The 20,207-nt window shown below is 41.8% G+C and overlaps 1 protein-coding gene across 5 annotated transcripts; it reads right to left on the bottom strand.

The window, feature by feature from the left end:
* Positions 1–910: 910 nt before the first annotated feature.
* IFNAR2 (interferon alpha and beta receptor subunit 2) lies at positions 911–17,772 on the bottom strand. 5 transcript variants are annotated; one of them, XM_055701307.1, is made up of 10 exons: positions 17,179–17,309; positions 16,047–16,285; positions 14,080–14,176; positions 10,778–10,819; positions 10,317–10,446; positions 9,130–9,293; positions 6,649–6,821; positions 5,737–5,899; positions 5,177–5,301; positions 911–2,189 (listed from the first exon to the last, which is right to left on the bottom strand). In XM_055701307.1, the coding sequence occupies exons 3-10, from the start codon at positions 14,168–14,170 to the stop codon at positions 1,503–1,505; spliced, it is 1,575 nt and encodes a 524-aa protein (XP_055557282.1). In that variant the 5' UTR covers positions 14,171–14,176; positions 16,047–16,285; positions 17,179–17,309; the 3' UTR covers positions 911–1,502. The 5 variants fall into 5 exon arrangements, with proteins under 5 accessions (XP_055557282.1, XP_055557281.1, XP_055557285.1 ...); XM_055701306.1 differs by having other exon boundaries at positions 16,047–16,280; positions 17,179–17,308; XM_055701310.1 differs by having other exon boundaries at positions 16,047–16,234; positions 17,179–17,295.
* Between the last annotated feature and the right edge of the window lie 2,435 nt (positions 17,773–20,207).

Genomic DNA, 20,207 nt, shown 5'->3' with positions numbered 1-20,207 from the left:
TCGTCGGCGCCGTTTACAGTACATTGGTGATGTAAACAGGCGGGAGATGGGAGCTCAGCATAAAGTGGGTAAGCAAAGAACACGTAAACCGATGTCAGATGACCCGTAATGTCAAACCTGATCTTGAGGGAAATTCCCACTGCAGGAAGGAAGAATGTTACCCGAGGAAAAGTTTATCTTCTGACTTCAGGATCTGCCCTGGACCAAAGATGCCGATGCCGCTACTTCTACCAGAACATCCAGCACCCCTGATCAAAACCAGCATGAACTTGGGGGGAAGCAGTTTTATCATTCACCAAGAGAAAAGTGTTCTTTCTCAAGCTATTACTGTTGCCAAGTGAAAATACCAGTTCTTTGCCGGGGGGGTTTAATACATTTGTTTCTGGCCCTTTTGGCAGCTGCTGTTACAAAAGGAGGCTACAAGGCAGGTCTGACCTCCCCTGGGACAGCCACAATCCCACTGCCTTTGCTTGCCAGAGAGCGATTGCCCTTGGCTTCTGCCACCAGGGGACCAGCTACACTGTGCAAACAGCCGAGTGCTACGGGCTCAGCCCGAGCAGAAGTTCCATCCACTGATTCTATGGATGCATAAAGCTGCAAATAATTAGCTGTCAGGTGCTTACACCTACTTAGTCCTTAATGGCAGCACAGCAGCAGAATATATTCCAGCACTTTGTGGGCAGAAAAGTAGTACCTAAACAGATCAATGCAAGGTGAAAACAGCTGCGTTTTTTTTCAGCTATGTGATACCTAAAAACCTTCGCATAAAGAGTAAAATCTTAGCAGGCTAACTCAGGTAGCTTTTCAAAGGCATGCAAGACTCACAGTAAAAAAAAAAATCAGACAGGGATATGAAAAAATTTTTTTGAGGCACAAGTGTTAAACTGTACACCACAGTAACTTTTAAATGTCATATTTAAAAACTATATTTGTATATATATTATGCAGTCATATTACAAAAAAATATCATTACAAGGTATATTTAATGCCTTGATTCACAGTAAGAACTCGTATAAGCCGAGTATTCTTATCTATGCCCCCACGATTTCACTTATCAGCTTTCTCTGCACAAATGTAGACGTCAGTGAACTGACTTGAATACAGCAATCCATCCAGCAAAACAGGTTTCAGAGTAATCCATCCACAGAGCTGAATAAAAAAGAAAAAACTTAAAAAGCAGCCACCGTACTACTACTAAAAAATATTTACTTCATAACAGCTAGAAGGTAAATTCACTACCAAACTGCAAAATGAAATAGCTACTCTTTCTGCTGCACCTGAATAGTCATTTTTGTTTCTCTGTGGATAATCCAACCTGAACCATACCTGGAACAACCTGGAGAGATCAGATTTTATTTATTAAAAATGAGTGTTACGTATTTTAAGGGTTCAGACATATTCACGGAATGCTTAAAAAAAAGACAAGATCAGTATGTTGAGTCCAGAAATAAAAGTTGGACACTATCAATCTGTATGTTATGAAATAATAGTAGTTCTCACAATCATCTTCTTATGTATTCAGTGTTTTGCTCCATATCTGAATCTGATGAGTCACTTTCATCGGAAGAATGACAGGAATTTTGCCATTCCTGAGAGTCATTATGACAGTTTGGTTTCTGCATGTTTTCTGTGTCATCCAGATTTGCTTCAAAAGAACGAGCACATTGCCAGTCAACTGCATCTTCTTGGGAAGAAAGAAGAGCTGCAGAACTATCCACGTCCTCTTCAGAGGCTCCCAACAGCACAGTTTTTAAGTCAATGGTAAAGCAAGGACTCTCTCTTTGCCTAGAAGAACAGTTACTATTTACCTTAGAGAAAGGATTAAGTAACTCACTACTTGTGTCTTTGTCTTCTTCAACGTCCATCTCATGGTTTTCAAAATCTTCTGGGTTAGCATCTGGATTTTCATTTGCCTGGCTGCTGCTGTCATCACATGTACTATCTGTAGAGTACGGCACAAATACATTCGACGTGTCAGAGAAATGAGGTACTCTACTTAAAATATCACGCCTTGTATAGTCATGATTACTTATGGCATTGCTTTCACTGTCATCACTGTCATCTTCATCACTGACACCACCACTAGATTCATTTGCCTTTTTCTTCATCTCTTTGTAAATGATCTCTACAGAGGCTATTTTTTCAGATTCAAACGTCCAAGGTGAATAGGTTAATGTCCTTATGAACACCTAAAAGAGCAAAGTGAATTAAAACAAAAAAAAAAGATCAGCCAAATTTGCACACACGCAAAAGAAAATATGAAAAAAGTACCCCCAGTCATGAGCTTGCCAAACGAACGAATCCTTCTATGCTGCTTCTGTGCTTCTATGCTTTTTCTGCAGAGTTTAGGGCATCTAGGATTGTTCCCTCTTCTCTGTTCCTGTAAACGTGACAGCCTTCACTATAAATCAAGGCACACAGCACAGGAGAGCCTCAAAGAAATGACACTACTGCCAAGCAGTGTCAGGTACTAAATGTTTTAATTGTAATTTTTGATATCTTTCTAAGACTAAAAGCTCATTTTAGAAATACAGTTTAAACCTGAGGTGAGTCTTGCAACTCTCTATTACCTCTTGCTGTTACCCTGCAAAAGAGAAGCCTTATAGGATGATCAATTTTAATGTCCTTTAGAAATGTACCACTGGAAGCAAGTCACTTTCTCAGCTTTACTCTACACTATATTTACAGCATTGGGGAAAAAGGCTGACAAAAAACCCCCAACAACTAACCTTAGACACTACTCGGCAAAGTCATGTTCAGCAGTCTTAGGGATATGAAGGTAATGACATAGTAAAGGACAGAAACATGAGGAAAAAAGTCTTAGGAAAAGTTGATACCAATCTGCTCTGGATATGTTTGTAGAAAATGTAAAATATTTATGCTGAAAACCCAATAGGGTTAAAGTTTTCTTCCAGAGCTATATTGTTTCTTTTCTCTTCCTTTGCTTTTTGTTTTCATCCAACTCCAATATTCAGGTAGATCATGACAGCCTGGTTCAAGAGTTAGTTTCTAAGATACTATGCCAGCTCTAGATTCTGGCAGAGTTAACTTGCATATGGATATCCTTTTTCTCCTACTAAGTGTTCTACTATCAGGCATCGTTTTCAGTAATACCAATTTATAACAGAGTACAGTAATAAATCATTACTGAGACCGGAGAAGGAAGATAGACATCAGGCTGCCCAGAGAAGGGATCCTGCACTTGCTAGTAACAGTTTGGAACTAACAGCTAGGATACTTTTCTGGCAGAGACGTATCTCCATGTAAGTGAATCCCAACCACAGGTATGAGACACCTGTGAAACTGGAAGGTTGAGGACCTGCAAGGTATGTCCGATTTCAGTAAACAGGATTCTTCCTTTGACTGAGAAGCTACTGTTGACATTACAAAGTAGAGTCAGGTTTCCTGAGAAACAAATATGCTTTAGAAACTGCTTCCTCAAAGCAGTATCTCATCTCTATGAAGGCCTTTGAAGATCCTTTGTCTCCTTGTTGAGGTGAATTGAGAGTAAGCTCTCATTTACTGTATGTGAGATCATTTCCAACAACCATTCAGATCTTGCTTTTACCAGACTGCTGAACTTTTTACTTTTAGCACTTCTCATATGCTGTTCTTGACTCCTTTGCATAGCTTTAAGAAAAAAAAAAAAAAAGAAAAGAAAGTCTTGGAGCACTAACAGTCACTCTTCTCCAGATGTGCCTAAATAACTGTCCCATCTTTTGGCGATAATGAGACCAAAACTTCCAGCTCCAGGCCATTTTTATGTATCACTACAGAAAAAATATGCCCATACCCAACTAGGCCTTAAAGCTACCTTTTGTCTTTTCAGCTTACTTTCCTATGGAAACATCATAAAGAAAAGACCTTGAAGGCAAGTTTAAGATACTTGCTTTCAGTTGTAGAATCTCTCAAAATTTCTTTAAACTCCAGCAATCAGGGACCTGGCTAAACTACCCTCAAATCTTCAGGGAATGCTCTGATTTTTGGTGTGATAAATGGAAAAATATTATAGGGGTAATTGGTTTTGTTCTTAGAGTACAATGCTGTAGGATCAAGTAACAGAGGCAAAATGTGCCAGAAACTGCTTTGCTAAGGAGCAATGGATACACATTGCTCCTGAATGTTTTCAGAGTGTCCTTCTCGGTGGAGAACAGGTCTTTTCCCTATGTACTTCACCTAAGAACTGGAGTAGGCCTTTTGTTTTGGAGTTATTGCCCTAGCTCAGAGAGTAGGAGAAATTTGTCTGCTGCAAGAAGGATTTACATATAAGGTAATTTTCAAAGGGCAAGAGGTTAACTGTCTTACCCTGGGTGCTCTGCTGTAGGACCTAGCCTGCTTCTGTGTACCATAAAGAATCAATTTAAAAGTTACTTTGCGGGAAACTTCTCCCCTTCGCTACTGCTTACCCCCTCTAACTTCACAGAATCATAGAACAGCCCAGGCTGGAAAGAAACTTGAAAGACCATTTATGGTCCAGTCTTTCATGGAGAGGGAGCCTAGATGATATCAGCTAGCACCCTGTCCAACTGCATATTGAAAACCTCCAGTGATGGGGACTCTACCACAGCCCTGGGGAGGTTGTTCCAGTGATTGGTTGTTCTCACTGCAAAAAAATCTCTTTCTTATATCAAGATGAAACCTCTCATGGTGCACCTTGTGCCCATTGTCCCTTGTTTTGAGAGCTTCTGTCCTGTTTGTAGCTGCTTTTAAGTACTGGAATACTGTAATGAAGTACCCCCTGAGCCTTCTCTTCTCCAGGGAGAAAAGACCTAACTCCTTCAGTCCTTCCTCACAGGCCAGGTTCTCCAGCCTTTTGCTCATCTTCCTGGCCCTTCTCTGGACCCTCTCCAGTCTGTCCACATCTTTCTTGGGCTGTGGGGATGAGAACTGGACACTACATTCCAGGTACAGCCTGACAACCACTGAGTAAGGTGGGATGATCACATCTCTATCTCTGTTAGTAACTTGTCACAGAACTAGCAAGAAATGGTTTTGAAAAGACTGTTCCACAGAACAGACAAGATTTAGCAGCCTATAGACTATCTTTGACATAAGTAAACTGCAAGTTAAAACATATGTACTTGCATAACTTGTACCTAACGCACAGGTTAGAAATTTCAGATAGTAAACTTCCTCCTTCCAAGCAGGAAGCTTAAATATGAGAATTATTACATACCAAGGCACGTGGAAGTGCTTGTGTTTGAAGAATATAGCCTCCTGCATGCAAACACTTCAGGACACCAGCTAACATCAGTGAAACACACATAGCACCTGCGACTGCAGCTGTATGATAATCTGCAACTGAAAAAACCCGGCCAAATAAACATACATGAATGAAGTTTCCAATGACCACATTTCATATTTCACATTCAGAATAGCTATTTAGAATCACAGAATAATCTTGGCTAGTAGGGACCTCTGGAGGTCATCTGGTCCAAAGTCAAAACAAGACCAGATCTCAAATTAGATTCAGGAAATAAAGAAGAAATTACACCATCTTTGATAACTATATATGCAGTTAGTGGAGATTTATATGGCTCACAGGAATAACATAGATTTATAGCCCAAAGTGGATGGGTTTTTATATTTCACATAAATCCCCACAACATTTATCACACAGAAGGTACTTTTTCTCTTACTATTTTTAGGACTGACTTGCAAATGTTCCTAGATAAAAAAACTCCACTTGCACATAATCAAGTCAGATGATCCATTGTTGCACCACAGCACAGTTACCTGGTTCAGCTACAGAGTCCGCAGTTACACATTTCCAGGCTGATGGGATGGAATGTTTGTTTATAGATGCAGTGATCATAACAGACACACAGTAATTTCTATTTGGATACAATTCTTCAATGACAGTATTAAAAATTTCTTCAGTGGTTTCCTCCTGCGGCCTCTGCCATAAAAGACAATGTTTTAAAGTTAGCTATTTGCCTAAAAAGAGATCCCCAGCCGCTGATAAAGTGTTATAGCTATTTCAGAGAAATGCAGTAGCATGCAAAACCGCAAAAACTGGCACAGTAACTCAGCAGTTTACCTAGACAGCTGCTTCATATCTAGTTCTAGCTGATATCAAGATGCCTACCTTATGCCTGTTTGTGAAATATTGTGTTATGAAAGATAAATTGTCTGCTCTCTCCAACTGTTGATCACAGTATGTCCCCTTGAAGTAGCCTCACACAGATTCTACAGATTTGAAACTGCAAGTGATATTCCGATTCAGAAATCAGGGGAAAAATATCCACAGCAGGCAAGCTGAGGTCCTTCTGTGACTGCCAGCAGAATGAGTTACTCTGGTTAAATCCCCAACAGGTACCCGTCTGACCTGCTGTTTAAAACTTCCAGCGCACACACCTGCTAGCAGTTCCTGCTAAACTGTCTTTCCCTTGTCCTCCCAGAGGATAATCACTTGAGCCAGTGCCCCATGCTTTACTTCAGGTAAGGATATGGGACAACTAGTATTTTTCTTCTAGGCCTGTTACTCTGCAGTAAAAGTAAGCTAAGATTACATTGGCCATTCTCTTTGTTTTCTTCTAAGTATCTTCCATTCACATATTTTCTTCTGTGAATCTGCTAACCATCAGAGCCATTTTATGCTTTCTGTATTTCTCCCCTAAAGCACTAATAAACTAAAAAGTTCTTTACCTTATGCTCTCCATCAGGTGTTTTTAGTGTTATAACATAATAAAGGCTTTTATATATATCAATTAAAGACAGGAGCTTTTCATTTTCTCTGTAGTAAGAGGTTGGCAGCTTTATGGTAACATTTATGCAGTTGAGACAGGAACTGATATTAATTTCTGGTGGTCCCAGGAATGCTATTGAAAAAAAAGATTTAAAAAAAGTTGGAAAAAATATACATTATGTATTCAGTACCAATTCTGTTTCCCTGACAGCTATATACCTGACTAAGATTCCAAAGTATGTCACTGTTGTAAAGCCACAAGGCCTTGCAATATTTAAGTTCCCTAGTAAAACGATCTTTTCCCGCATGACTAGATTTTAAAAACAGAAAGCAGGGAAGGTGAGGGAAGAAGATGAAAGGTGACAGAGGCTTTGCTTTGGATCCACAGATATGTGAGCTTTTTATCTATTTGAGAGGAAAGTGGAAGTTAATGTATAGGAAAAACTGATTACTTTCTTGCTCATCACCATCTTCTAGTCACTGTCTGGAAGGAATCTTTGTAAAGTTCAGTGGTATATAGCCCTGCACATATTCACACTGGTTGCAAGGAAGGCTACAGGTCTAAACTTGACAGCTGAGCTTCAAGACTTACTGACAGTGCGATAGAGGACCTAGCAAAACATAGTTATACTTCTGTGAGACTTCCACTGAGTTCAGAGCAATCTCTCAGGCTTAGATCCTCAGAACATGTATATGTTGGAAGAGCTATGCACACTAATTGCCTCCTCTCTCCAAAACTACACATCCAGCAAGATCAGAGGAACTTCTATAGTGAATCAAGCCTAAGATATTCTTTCCTCCAACACAGGAAAGAAGTAGGAATGCTAGAAAATGGTGTGAAAACAAACTATCCACATAATCCTCCATTGCTGCATAGTATGTGGGGGGGAAAAAACCCATGAAAATTTAGAGTTTGCATTTCACTTTTGTCTTTTCCAGAAGCGCGAACATTTTGATCAAGGTGGACACTGGTTTGCCAACCTCTGCAAAATTCAAAGAAGCAATACACATTTGCTATCTACTTCTGTTCCTGATACAGAGTAGAAAATAGTAAAAAAAGTTTCTATACTTAGAACAAATGTGAGCCTTCATCTACTCTCAAACAGGAAAGCATGTCCTAGTGAAATGGTTGCACACCTACTCCTTTCTCATCTTTTAAGTTACAAACAAATATTAGCTTAAATCTGGTTACAGTCAAATGTGGTTGTTCTCCTGACTCTGTTATGAAGCTTTTCTGTCTTTGCTTAAATCCATTTGTCAACAGGAGTGAGATTCCACTGTAGGTATTTGATATCAACTACACCCAGTAGGAAAATATCTCAGAATATTTATTCTTTGATATTCAGGCACAGTAAAACAAGAAACTATAGGGTTCATCTAAGTCCTGTACCCTGGAAAACAACACTTCACTCAACTGATTATGGTTTAAACTAGAGAACTACTAGCAAAACATCCAATTTCAAGTTACAAGTTGCCAGTGATGGACAATCATTCAGAGCACCTGACAGCTTGTTCCAGCAGTCAATTCAAAACATGCCTCTTGTTCCTTGCTAAAATTTATCGAGCTTCAGCTTCCAGTCAGGGCATGCTGTTATGCTGTGTTTACAAGACTGAAGAAGCCTGCCATCACATTAACTAGTGGTCAATGCATCTTCTTATCCTTCTGTTTATTAAAATAAGTCTGAAAGACTGAAGGCCTCCACCTCAGATGGATGTTCTCATATTCTTCAGTTATCCTTGTGGCTATTCTCCCCATCTCTTCCAATTTTTCATCATGTCTGAGAGTATAAGTGAACACAGCAGCAGCTACCTCTGCGCTGAATTCAGAGGTAACATGACCTGTTTCTCCTCCACAGTCCTCCAGTTGTTCCTCAGTCTTGGTCTCTGTTACTTCAAAACTGAGTATTAAGCAGAACTAAGGATGAAGCCACCTCTAGCATTAGAGTATGTTGCAGCTAATAAGCATCTTCTTTCAGAAGGAAAGGGAAAAGAGCAGGCTGATGAACAAACAAGTAAATCTCTTCCCCTAGACCTAGTGCAGACATAGGACTTCTTTAACTCTTAACACTGATTAACTGAAGTCATAAAAGCAATATGTTTTTTCTTTATGTACCTTGTGCACATCAGAGATTATTTTGTGCTTGTCAATGCTTGACACAATGCTATTTCCTGTATATTTTATATATATACATATGATTTCAAAACCAGAGCCTTGTCCATTTATCATAATTATTGTAGCCATTAATTTTAGAAAGCTATCTATATATTCTAGGTCTTGTAACTGACACATGACAGATTATATACAAATTCATATTGTCTTAAAGTGTTAAGCTACTGATCAAGTTAGTTTGGAGTGTCTTACTATAAAGCTAGCAGAATATCATTTATACATCAGCTACAAATGAACTACTAAAATGAGCAAATGCAGACAGAGAACTTACTATCAGTAAGTGGCGCAAAATGAAGTAGAGAAGAATTGAAAACTTCAGTTCCTATGATGCTCTCAACCAATGCAGAATACTGAGTAAAAGTCTCTTTAAAATCATCTGTCAGATTACAGGAGAGTTGCGTAATATCTGAACACTGTTTAGCAATCTTCCAGTTCCTGTAAATCAAACCAAGTTAAAAACAAAGATCAAAATAATCTGGATTCTCTGATAAAAGAAAGCACAGAGGGAGACATTTCCGAGTGGAAAAACAGACAAAGCAGGTCGAAGGAGGTGATTCTCCCCCTCTACTTTGTTCTCATGAGACCCCACCTGGAGTACTGTATTCAGCTCTGTGGCCCTCAACATAGGAAGGACATGGATCTGTTGGAGCAAGTCCAGAGGAGGGCTGTAGGGTACTAAAATAAGTTGACCTTGTAGAGAAGCAAGGCTGAATTGACAAAGCTGTTGGTGTACAGGTAAGTGGCCACATTAGGCAGTGAAATCGCAAGTGCGTGAACAGCTCACAACAAACAACTGCTTTGCTACACATAGACAAACTCCCAGGTGCTTGCTGCATGCAGGCACATTCCAGGGCAGAACCTGGGTAGATAAGTGTTTGTATGTAACTAACACTTATGTATGCAAAAACAATCTCACTTCTTCACTGACTTAGGGTCCGTACCTTCATACGCCACAGAGGGCCACAAAGATGATCAGAGGGCTGGAGCACCTCTCCTACAGAGAGGCTCAGAGGGTCGGGGTTGTCCAGCCCAGAGAAGAGAAGACTCCAGAGAGACCTTACAGCAGCCTTCCAGTGCCTAAAGGGGGCCTACAGGAAAGCTGGAGAGGGACTTTTTACCAGGGTCTGTAGTGACAGGACAAGAGCTTTAAGCTGAAATAGGATAGATTTAGATTAAGTATTAGGAAGAAATTCTTTACTGTGAGGGTGGTGAGGCACTGGCACAGGTTGCCCAGAGAAGCTGTGATGCCCCGTCCCTGGAGGTGTTCAAGGCCAGGCTGGATGGCGCTTTCAGCAACCTGGTCTAGTAGAAGGTGCCCATGTCTATGGCAGGGGGTTGGGTCTAGATGATCACTGAAGTTCCTTCCAACCCAAACCATTCTATGATTCTAAACCAAGAAACCCCCAGTATTTTGAGTCATTAAACATTAGAAGTGAAGCTTGTATCTATAAGACTTGCCTGCGGTCAGTATACAGCACACGATAGTATGTTGGAAGAGCTGGATCACTTTTTGCCTGCCAGGACAAAATATGCTGAAAATTGGATGATTCCATTTGTAGGTTGTGAGGTGGCCCTCCCAGAAATCTTTCTAGAAAGGTAAAAAAAAAAACCAAAACCAACACACAACCCACAATCAAGAACAAAAAACCCGCTAATACGAATGGCAAACAAACGTGAGATTGCAACAGTTCTAATAAGTAAACCCAATTAGAGCAGCCTAATACTTGCCTCAAAATAAAGCAACCACAGAGCAGAGTTCAAGCACAATAGAAACAACAATGCAAAGGACTGTCCTCCCGTATCATATTTCAATTAAGTTCTTGAAACAGCATGAAGTTTTAAAATGATGCTTGGTGAGAATATGCAAGTATTTTGAGCTGTGTTAGGAGAAGCATTTGAAAGACAATAAAAACTCTTACCAGACAAGCTGCAACAAGCTGCAGACAGAACGATGATGTACACTGGAAAATGAAACTATGTATTAATGCATTTGTATGTCTACAATATCTGACTATTAGCAATATTAATCTGCAACAATTAGAGACAATACTCAGTGTTCCCTCAGTGGAACTGTTTCTTCCTTTCACATCATCTTCCTACTTTCCTCTACCCTTCCCTCCTTCCCCAGAGTATGGGATGTCCCCTTCCAGCCTCTGTCATTAATCCGACGCTTCCAGGGGCTAGTTCTTTGATAACTACACTGTGGTGCAGGCTTATGCCGATCCCTGCCAGATGAGGTTCGAGACCCCGTGTGAAAAAACGTACTTTAGGTGTTCTTAGCAACTATTGTCTTAGAGGATTCTGACTATTTCAGGTAGCTCACTGTCTATTAAACACCACTTTAAGTCACAACAAGAAACTTAAAACTGGTTTGGGAATATATACTATTACTGCTTGAAGTACATTACTGATCTTCACAGATGTCCTTCTTTGCTAAATGTGGGGAGTCCTCAAGGCTATAGCTGTTGGTGTATTACTCATTGTCTTCAGTCAGCTAACTCCTGTAACTCCCCATTTCAGGCTCTGTTTAGTAACTCCCTGTCTATTTTGTGTCCTGTTTCTGTAACATTTCCCTGTGAGTGCTTACAGCATTCTATTCCCTGCTTGCAAAAGAAAAGAAAACAGAACAACAGGTACTGCAACACTTCTGTTACAGGGTATGGTTAAGGCCATATTCAGCCTGTCAGTCGGGCCTACTGTCCAAGTAATTTCTGGAACCCAGCCTTCTTGCAGATCCTGATGTTCTAGAGGTCCCCACATCTTCTTGCATAACCTTCATTAAGAGACTGTCATCCAGATTCCCATTGTACCCAGAATTCTTTTGCTTAACCAACCCAGTCTTGCATCATTAATCTTTTCAGCATGGGGCATCAATAACATTCCTGAAATTCTTTTTTCTGACCCTTCTGCTTTTCTTCAAGATCCTTCATCTCCCTTCTGCTTTCTGACTGCAACAAATACAAACTTCCTGTCCTCATTTCAAAGGCATTTTGTGGTCTGTCCTGCTGAGGAAATGCTGACTCCCATATTCAGTTGGCCAAAGAAGTTTAGTTTAATTTCAGACATGCATATTTTTTTCCTCATGCTTTAGACAAACTCCATGGAAATATCTGCAAAATTACTTCAGTATTTTCCCTAAAACTGTTCTCCATGAACTCGTTTTGTCTTGACACCTAAACCTTCTACCCTGAAATATGACAATACCCAAAACACTGCTGGCCTGCTACCTCTGTTGAACTGTGTTGATTACTACTGCCTTAAGATTTTGTTTTATTCTCCTCATCTCACTTAGAATGATAACTTCCGTAGCATGACACAGGTCTTTGACTTTACATTTGTACAGCAACTAACACAGTAGCACTCTGGTCCACAACTGAGGTTCTCAAGTGCCACGCTATGACAAATAAGGTAACAGAACTGCCTGATGTCTCAACAAGATATATCACTAAGAATGACTGTGAAAAGACAAAGAAATCTGGGACATACCTCATAAAAAATTAAAACAATCCTTATGGAGATTTAAAAATAATGGATAGGACAGGACCCTCACAGAACAGCTGAGGTTGAAAGGGACCTCTGGAGGTCATCTGGTCCAACCCCCGACTATGTAAAACATAGTATAGAATACATATTCCTGGTAAAGCAGAGGGAATTCAGAATAGTAGTGAGTCAGTGGGGACTGTCCTGTCCCAGACACACTTGGAGAATTTCCTAATGGATTAATGCAATTACTTATGATCCTTGTCTGCTTTTGCAGACAGCACTGGAAAAGGAAAAATCTTCTACTCAATTAATTAAAGAGATATCTGCACAGAATCTTTATGGCTGCAGAGAAGTGCCTTAAAAATTGCTCTTTAATTAGCAGTGCGCACACACAGAAGTGCACACAATTACACTTGGGCACCCAAGTTTGCTGAAATCATTTGGGATGGATATTTAGCCAAGTATCTCTTATAACTCTGGCTCACAAATATTAAACTATGCTCCCAGCATCCCTTCTGAAATTAGATGCAAAGAGATTAAGCAGCTCACTTGGGTTTTGCACATGCAGCAAATTTATATTTCCACAAGACAGAAAATTCATCTTTCTCAAGCTTCATTTTGCCATTCAAACCACAGACATCCTCTCTTGCACATCCTCCTTTTGCACTTGTCCTTCTATGTTACGACTGAATAATAAACAACCCCTTAGAGAAGTGCAGTTACAAGTAGAACAAATAACTTGTAACAGATCACCTATCTGGAAAAACCATCCGGTGAATATGAACAACAAAGCGATACTTTTAACAGTTATTGCTCAACTGAACGCAAGCTCACATTTGTAATTGTCTGTGGCAGGAATTTTCCCTTCTCCCAATACACACACGGCCCTTAGCACGTTAAAGGGTATTCCCATCACAGAAACAGTGTCAGTGCACAGACTCCAGTAATGACATGCTTCCTTGGAGCAAACCCTTCGGATTAGGGGATGCAGTCTTTTGCCATTATCTCTTATGCCACCCACCTCACGTGTCAGATGTCTTGCTGATATATTTCCTGTTGACATTAATGTTTTTTTGTTCTGTCTATATTTGTGATTTTCAAATGCCTCTCCAAATTCCTTTCATCTAGAGTTCAAACTGCCTCAGAACTTTGTTTCAACAAACGTGTTTAGCAAAGATAGCTGGAGAGCTGCAAAATTTTGTACCTTGCACTCTCACGTGAGAGGCACAGACAAGGAAAAAAATTATCTTAGACAAAATAACTGGGAAAATCAAGACTGGAGAAATAAAGACAGTCTGTAAACTGAATGGGGAATCTTCTTTGCTGTCTTATCTTTTTTAGAGAATTAAATGACCTTATCAAAACAAGTTGTCACTACAACTACTACTCAGCCAACAAACTATGTTTGTTGCGCCTGCTAATCCAGAAACTAAGAAGTCCTGAAAAAAAAATAATCAGAATTATAAAAAAAATAAAAGCCAACACATCCAACTAAGAGTTCACTGGACATTTAGAGAGACAGAATGCAGTATGCTGTTTCAAAGCATTTCTTTCTTACAGGAAGATCATGGTTTATGTATAGAATGGAGTATGTAGAATATAATACCCTAGATTCCTGAATCTGTGAATTACTCCAGGCAGAGTTCTGTAATAAGATGATGGTATCTTACTTCAGTAACCCAGGAGGAGTGTTAGTGAAAAATTAGCTCTTGCAATATAAAAGGTACAGGCTACTTACCAAGCTGATAAAAATGCATTGGTACATCCATCAGTGTTTCCACAGTGATTAAGAAATATAAACTACTGATGATAAAATCAACATTTTGCATCTGCACCTGCAAATAAATAATAATAATTTTAAAATCACATTCAGCAAATCATCTTAGTACATTACTTGCAAGTAAAACGAGGTCTATGTACAAAGAGTTATTTTAACCTCTTCAGTGTTTTTGGGGAGGCAATGGTACTGAAACAGTTACTGTTATCAGGGGTGGGGTGGGGCAAGGATCGTCAGATTAGACAGGCAATTTTATTACAATAGCACTTTCCATTTTTCTCATGGAAAGGGTTCTTAACATTTCAAATAACCATACAACGCTTTCTGTGTTTATTTGTATTACTTTTGCATGAAGGTAGTCCCTGAAAATTCTACACCATTCACACCAACTTATTAAATACAATGAAAATAAACATTGCTTGGCTTTATTTAAAATATTACAAGAACTCACCACTGTTGTAAAAAATGTTTCCAAAAAGAGGGTAGATCAAGAGGAAGGTTAGGAAAAAAACCCCAATTATAGAATTATTAATTATAAAGAAGTTATGAGGTTTATATTACAATTTTTTAATACATAAGGCCTATTAAAATATTCCCTCTCCTCCACGTTATTATTTTACTTTACTTATTATCCTCATAGCATTAATATTTGCAGGATCTGGTTTTGAATTATAGGCATAACACTAAGAAAAATCTATGCATCTACAGACAGCTAGGCAAGGGTATAACTATTTCCAAGGAATCTTCTACTCAGGTTTAATGCCAATAAATTGTTTTTTAATTTTAAGTGATTTTAAAATACAATGTAAATTATTTTCTCTGCAAAACAAACAGCTTAAAAATTAAAATCATGACAAAATGTGCTATGGTCAAACTTAACACAGTAAAAACAGACGAATTTAAAAAAAAACCTCAAACCTATCTGAGATGCCAATCTTCCTCTGCTCAAACTATATGAAGTTATTGGATAAAAGTTGAGAACCTGTATCAGTGCAACTTATAATCATTCCACAGACAAAGAGAATGTTCTTCTCATTTCAGTTTGGTTCATTTTATTGATTCATTCAAGCATGAGGAATATTTAGGGCATATAAAATACTGGTCTTCCAAGATAAGATTTACTAATTACAAAATCTTTAAGGTCATCGCTGCTATCAGCAGACTAGAAAGCAATGAAATCACACATATCTATCAAGTCCATGTAGTTTTGGTGCTGGCAAATGTGACAAAATAATTTGACTTTCTCATTCAGCTCAAACTTACAGATTACACAAGCAGGGGAAAAAAAAAGGTATCTTTCTACTCAACAAGGTTACCAGCTCTGTTCAGAAGTGACAGAGAACAATGTTACTTTCACAGTCACTTCAAAGTTACACCTGCAGGATCTGATTTTTCAGGTTGTTCCAAATTTTCTCTTACAGGGAAAACTTTGAGGATCCTGAATTCACTTAGCAAAATATTTCTTTTATGCCTTCATCCTTGCAATTAGTTACAAGACATGTTCAAAGCACTCCATATGTACTATTAGGCAATACAGTTACTTGCATACTTTCGATCCCTGCCTGTACATGCTGTCACGAATAAGAACTATGCCACTCTTGGAATCTGAAGTGGCTCATGTGTGACTCTGTAGGCTGAACACCACATATGTGTTACATGATGCATATTCAAAGCCAAGTTATGTATTTAGCACCTTAGAATATGTAAGAAAACCATGACAAAACAGGTTCATCTCAGAGTTTGCACAGTTGTCTAAATCCGGATGTGTTCTGCAGATCTATCAATGCCAGTGAAGCTCCGGGGGAAATTCCAGGGGAAAACTATTTCTGTCAGAATTCTGATTAGCTTTTGTTACTCGCCCTCTTCAGAGCTTCAGCAATTCCTGGAAAGACGTCATACAAATCCTAGTGAGTCCAGCCCCCACTCACCTTATCAGCCTGGGCTCACAGTAACTCCCCTGGGAGCTGTGTGAAGCCCCCAGCACTTTCAAAACTCAGCTTCATCCTTCCTCATAGTCTTCGGTAGCAGCCCATTTTTAACTGGAGTTCAGATTGGGTTGTTTTGCGTTTGCTTCTCATCAGAAAAAAGCAGCCTTTGAAGTTTTGGAAGTCACCAGCTTGTATTTCAGAAAAGCTCCGCATCAGTAAAGCAGAAAACACACCCTGTTCTTTCAAACAAGCAGGTGGTGTATTTATTTATAGAAATCTAGTTATCAGAACATCGACAGAGAGACAAGACACCACAGGAAATGTTTCAGGCACAGAAGTCAGCAGAAGAATGTTCCAAACCGACGCGGGTAACACAGTGTATGGATCAACTTGTAACGCTATGGGCCTTGCAGGGGTAAGTCGCTTGTACGGAGACCGAACTCAATTAACCCTAATGACCCAAGTCTGTTAACCAGAAGCCCATTTCCCACGCTGCCAGCAGTGCTCCTGCCCGGCAGCCCAGGCCGTGCGCGGAGGAACCACCGTGGGACGGGCAGCATCACACCCAGCACAGCCCCGCGCTGCCCCTGCCGCTCCGGGGGGGCGGGGGGCGCACGACGCGACACCGTCTGCGGCAAGCGGCTCTCTCAGTTCACCGCTGTGTTTTCCCTTACAGATTTCTGGCCTTGAGCTACACGATTACCTGCCACCAAAACCTGCTACAAACGCACCTCACCGAGTGTCGCTAGGGTCAGTTTTGCACTGGGTGACACTGCCGGCGGGGCGATCCCAACAACCCGCTGTTTCCATCTGCGGTTCGGTCGGGTTTGCGCCACAACGCGTTGCGGGGACGCGGAATCCGGCCGACAACGGCCTCCACAACGCGCCCGACAAGCGCCAACGGCGATAGGAGACCGTCCTCCAGGAGCCGCCGCCCGCCGGCGCCTCCCCTCCCCGAGGGAGCGGCGGGAGCGCACCGCGGCGGCGCCGCCGGCCCGGGCCTGGCGCCGTCAGGGGCCGGCCCAGCCCTCGCTCCGGCGGCCGTAACGCAACAGCTCCAACGCCCCACGCCGCAGACGGGCACCCCGACCCGCCAAGGCGAAGCGGGGTGACGCCGCCGCCCCAGCCGTACCTCGCAACAGGCGGCATGCCCGCGGGCTCCGCTCCGCGCCGGACCCCCATGGCTGCCCTGTCGGTCCGAGGGAGACGCACCGGCCGCCGGCGCCCAACGGGAAATGGCGGAGGGGGCGCTGCGGCGCGCGGCCGGCCCCGCCCCGCCCCGCCCCGCCCCGGGGTAGGGCAGCGCTGGCAGCGGGCAGCGCCCGGGGGGCGCCGCTTCACCCAGAGCGGGGCCTGCGCCTGGCCGGCGGCTGCCCGGGCGGAGCGCAGCTCCCCTGCCGCACCCACGGAAACCGGCTCCCGCCCTTATTTCGCTTTCTTTTACGCGCCCCCCCCGCGCCCCTCCCCCGCTCTGCAATGCTCGTCCCCGTGAGGGAGGCCTCGGCCTCCGCGGGGCGCTGCGCAGCGCTCCCCCGCCGCCTTCTCCGCGGTCCCGACGCGGGGCGGTGCTGCTGGGAAGGTTCTGTAAAGATTTGCCTTGATGGGCACCGAAACGGGTGAGGTGTCCTCTGCCCGGGCGTTTTCTGCATGCGGGAACAGGAGTTCTGTGGCGTTGAATACATCCCGTGTCTGCCGCGTGAGCGATCTTCATGAGGTCTGGCACCTACCTGAGGCGAGTGAGGGGTGCGAAGCCAGGAGTGGTTCATGGCTATGTCCGCAGGCCCTGCGGCCTCACTGACACCTCCTTGCCCCTTTCCTCCACCGTAGGTTTCGTCCCTCATGGAGACACACGTAATTTCGGGAGTTGTTTGGCGGTGGGACGTGAGGTTACGCTACATCTCCTTCAGCTGTATGAGGCAAAGCAACCAGAGGTTTCCCATCACCATCTTTTAGGCACCTACAGACTTTCTGGTTAAATATATCTATTGCTTTAACACATGAATAGATCATGTATGAAGACAGGTTTTTTTCCCCATTTTGCTTCATGAAGAAATAACGTTAGATCGCAGATGTAAACTGAAAAAGTCCCAGTTCTGACTAGAAACTCCAGGCTAAATTCACTGTACGTCTTTGCATCAGTTTGTCTTACAAGTATGATATGTGGCACCATGATTTGTGTTTTCTGATTCCAGTTCCCAACTAGCTTTTTGAAGGGCAGAACGTTTATCTGGAAGCAGAGCCTGGAATGAAAATCAGAAGGGCAAGTGAAATTTTAATGTTACTCTGCTGTGATCAGCTCTGCCACCACAGTACTGTGCCTTCCGGCATGCCTACATCTGCTTTATACCTCTGACACTACCTTCCCATGGCTCGCTCAGCTTCTGCCTACCCAAACATAAAGGTCTCCTAAACTCTGATTTTTATTTTCTTGTTGTTTCACTTGTTCCAGCACACATTTTTTTTTCTTAAGGCTGTTTTACCTGTAAGTCTTTCTATTTTTCAGCTGCTTTTCCAGCATTATTTTTACTGAAACCTCTTCCCAATTTTCTGCCATCTTTGCAGAGGTTTCCCAAACTCCGTTGTTTTCCTGCCTATCAGATTAATTCACTGGCTCTTGTGGTCTCTCAGCACTTCGTGTTGAAGATGCTGAAATTTAGCTGTGCTTTTCTTCTCTTAACATTTCCTTCTCCTTTTTTCTGATCATTTCTTGTCTCTCCACTTCTTTAAACTATAAACACAGCAAAAAGTGAGATCCTCAGCTTTCTCGCCAGCCTTTCTCGTTGTCTCCAGTGATGATGTTGTCACTTGGTCATCCAGAGAATCTTCTGTCTGGCCTAGGTAGAGGAGGGATGAAGTAACGTTCAAGTCATCGGCTCCATTGTATGGGGGAGAGAGAAGGGTGAGGGGAAAAAAGCTTAACTGAGCAACAGCAGGAGGGTTGAACAGTGAGTTCAGCAGCTTTGGCTCATGCAGGAATCAGCTACTTTGCCCTTGATTCTTCAGATGCAGGGACTCTTTCACCTGCTTGCCCGCCTACCTATCTACCTACCTACCTTGTGATGAGGAAGCCAGTGAAAAGGTGACCATGTTGTGGCAGACTGTTATTCACCAATATTTGTAGGGGTGAAGGGAGAAGAATTTTGCTGGGATGAGTGAGGACACCAGCCTTCAGCAGGGGTGACTGGCAAAAAAGCCAGGAAAACCGTGAAAAACATTTCCAAGGAAGCCTTTTGGATAAGGTGTAGCTGAAGATCCAGTGGATCAGGTTCTCTTTTTATAGGTTCCCAGCTACTGGCTACAGGGAACTGTTTCCATCTGTGCAGTGACTGCTGAGTAAGCTTGGTTGTAAACTTGCAGTAAACTTGCAGTTTGCAATGTCAGTTGTGTGCTGGTGCCTGTGTTGTGCTTTACCCATGCTCAAGGCCAACTTCACAGTCTCTGGTGTCTCTGAATATTTTAACTTTAGGATATGTCTTTTTTTGCCTTTGCTTTTTCCTTTCGATGGCTGCCGGCTTATTCTTTTCACTCAGACTAACAGAGTACCCAGAGCTGAATTGTTCCCTTGGCTGGTGTAGCGTATCCTTGAGCTGCAGGGCTGCTGAATTACCTGAAGAGAGCTTGGTCCTTTTTGTAAGTTTTAATCCCTCTCACTTACATGTGGTATCTGTTAACATTCTACTTTCTTCCTTCATGTAGAATATGTCTTTTCCAGCTAGCCTCAAGGTCTTTCTTACATTGTTTCCCATTCCTAGCATTATGCCTTTCCTGCATTTGATTATTTTTTAAAATATATTTATTTATTTTCAGACTTTCCTTATTTGGACTAATTTTTCATAATACCATACTTTTTACTTCTATTTAAGTAGGGCTTTCTTTCTGTGGGCTTCAGAGCCCTTTGCAGAGAATGGGAAAAATAGTATTATTTCATGGGTGAGGTGACTAAAGCAGAGAGGTAAGAAGGTGTGTTTTCAAAGGTGCATGACCCTTCCACCCCCTGGTGATTTTAGGATGAATTACATGTTGTTGGCAGTTCTGGTAACTAGGATTAAAGTCAGAAATTACTTGTCTGAGGTTATCCTGTATGTTGGTGGTGAAGAAGAGCTAGAACTCAGTTTTCACAAATTTTTGGTCAAGTCACCAGGTCATCGCTATTACCAATGT

This window comes from Falco cherrug, chromosome 2 (assembly GCF_023634085.1).
Source record: "Falco cherrug isolate bFalChe1 chromosome 2, bFalChe1.pri, whole genome shotgun sequence".
In the NCBI taxonomy this organism is placed as follows: Eukaryota; Metazoa; Chordata; class Aves; order Falconiformes; family Falconidae; genus Falco; species Falco cherrug.
This window is presented reverse-complemented; position numbering and strand designations above follow the sequence as displayed.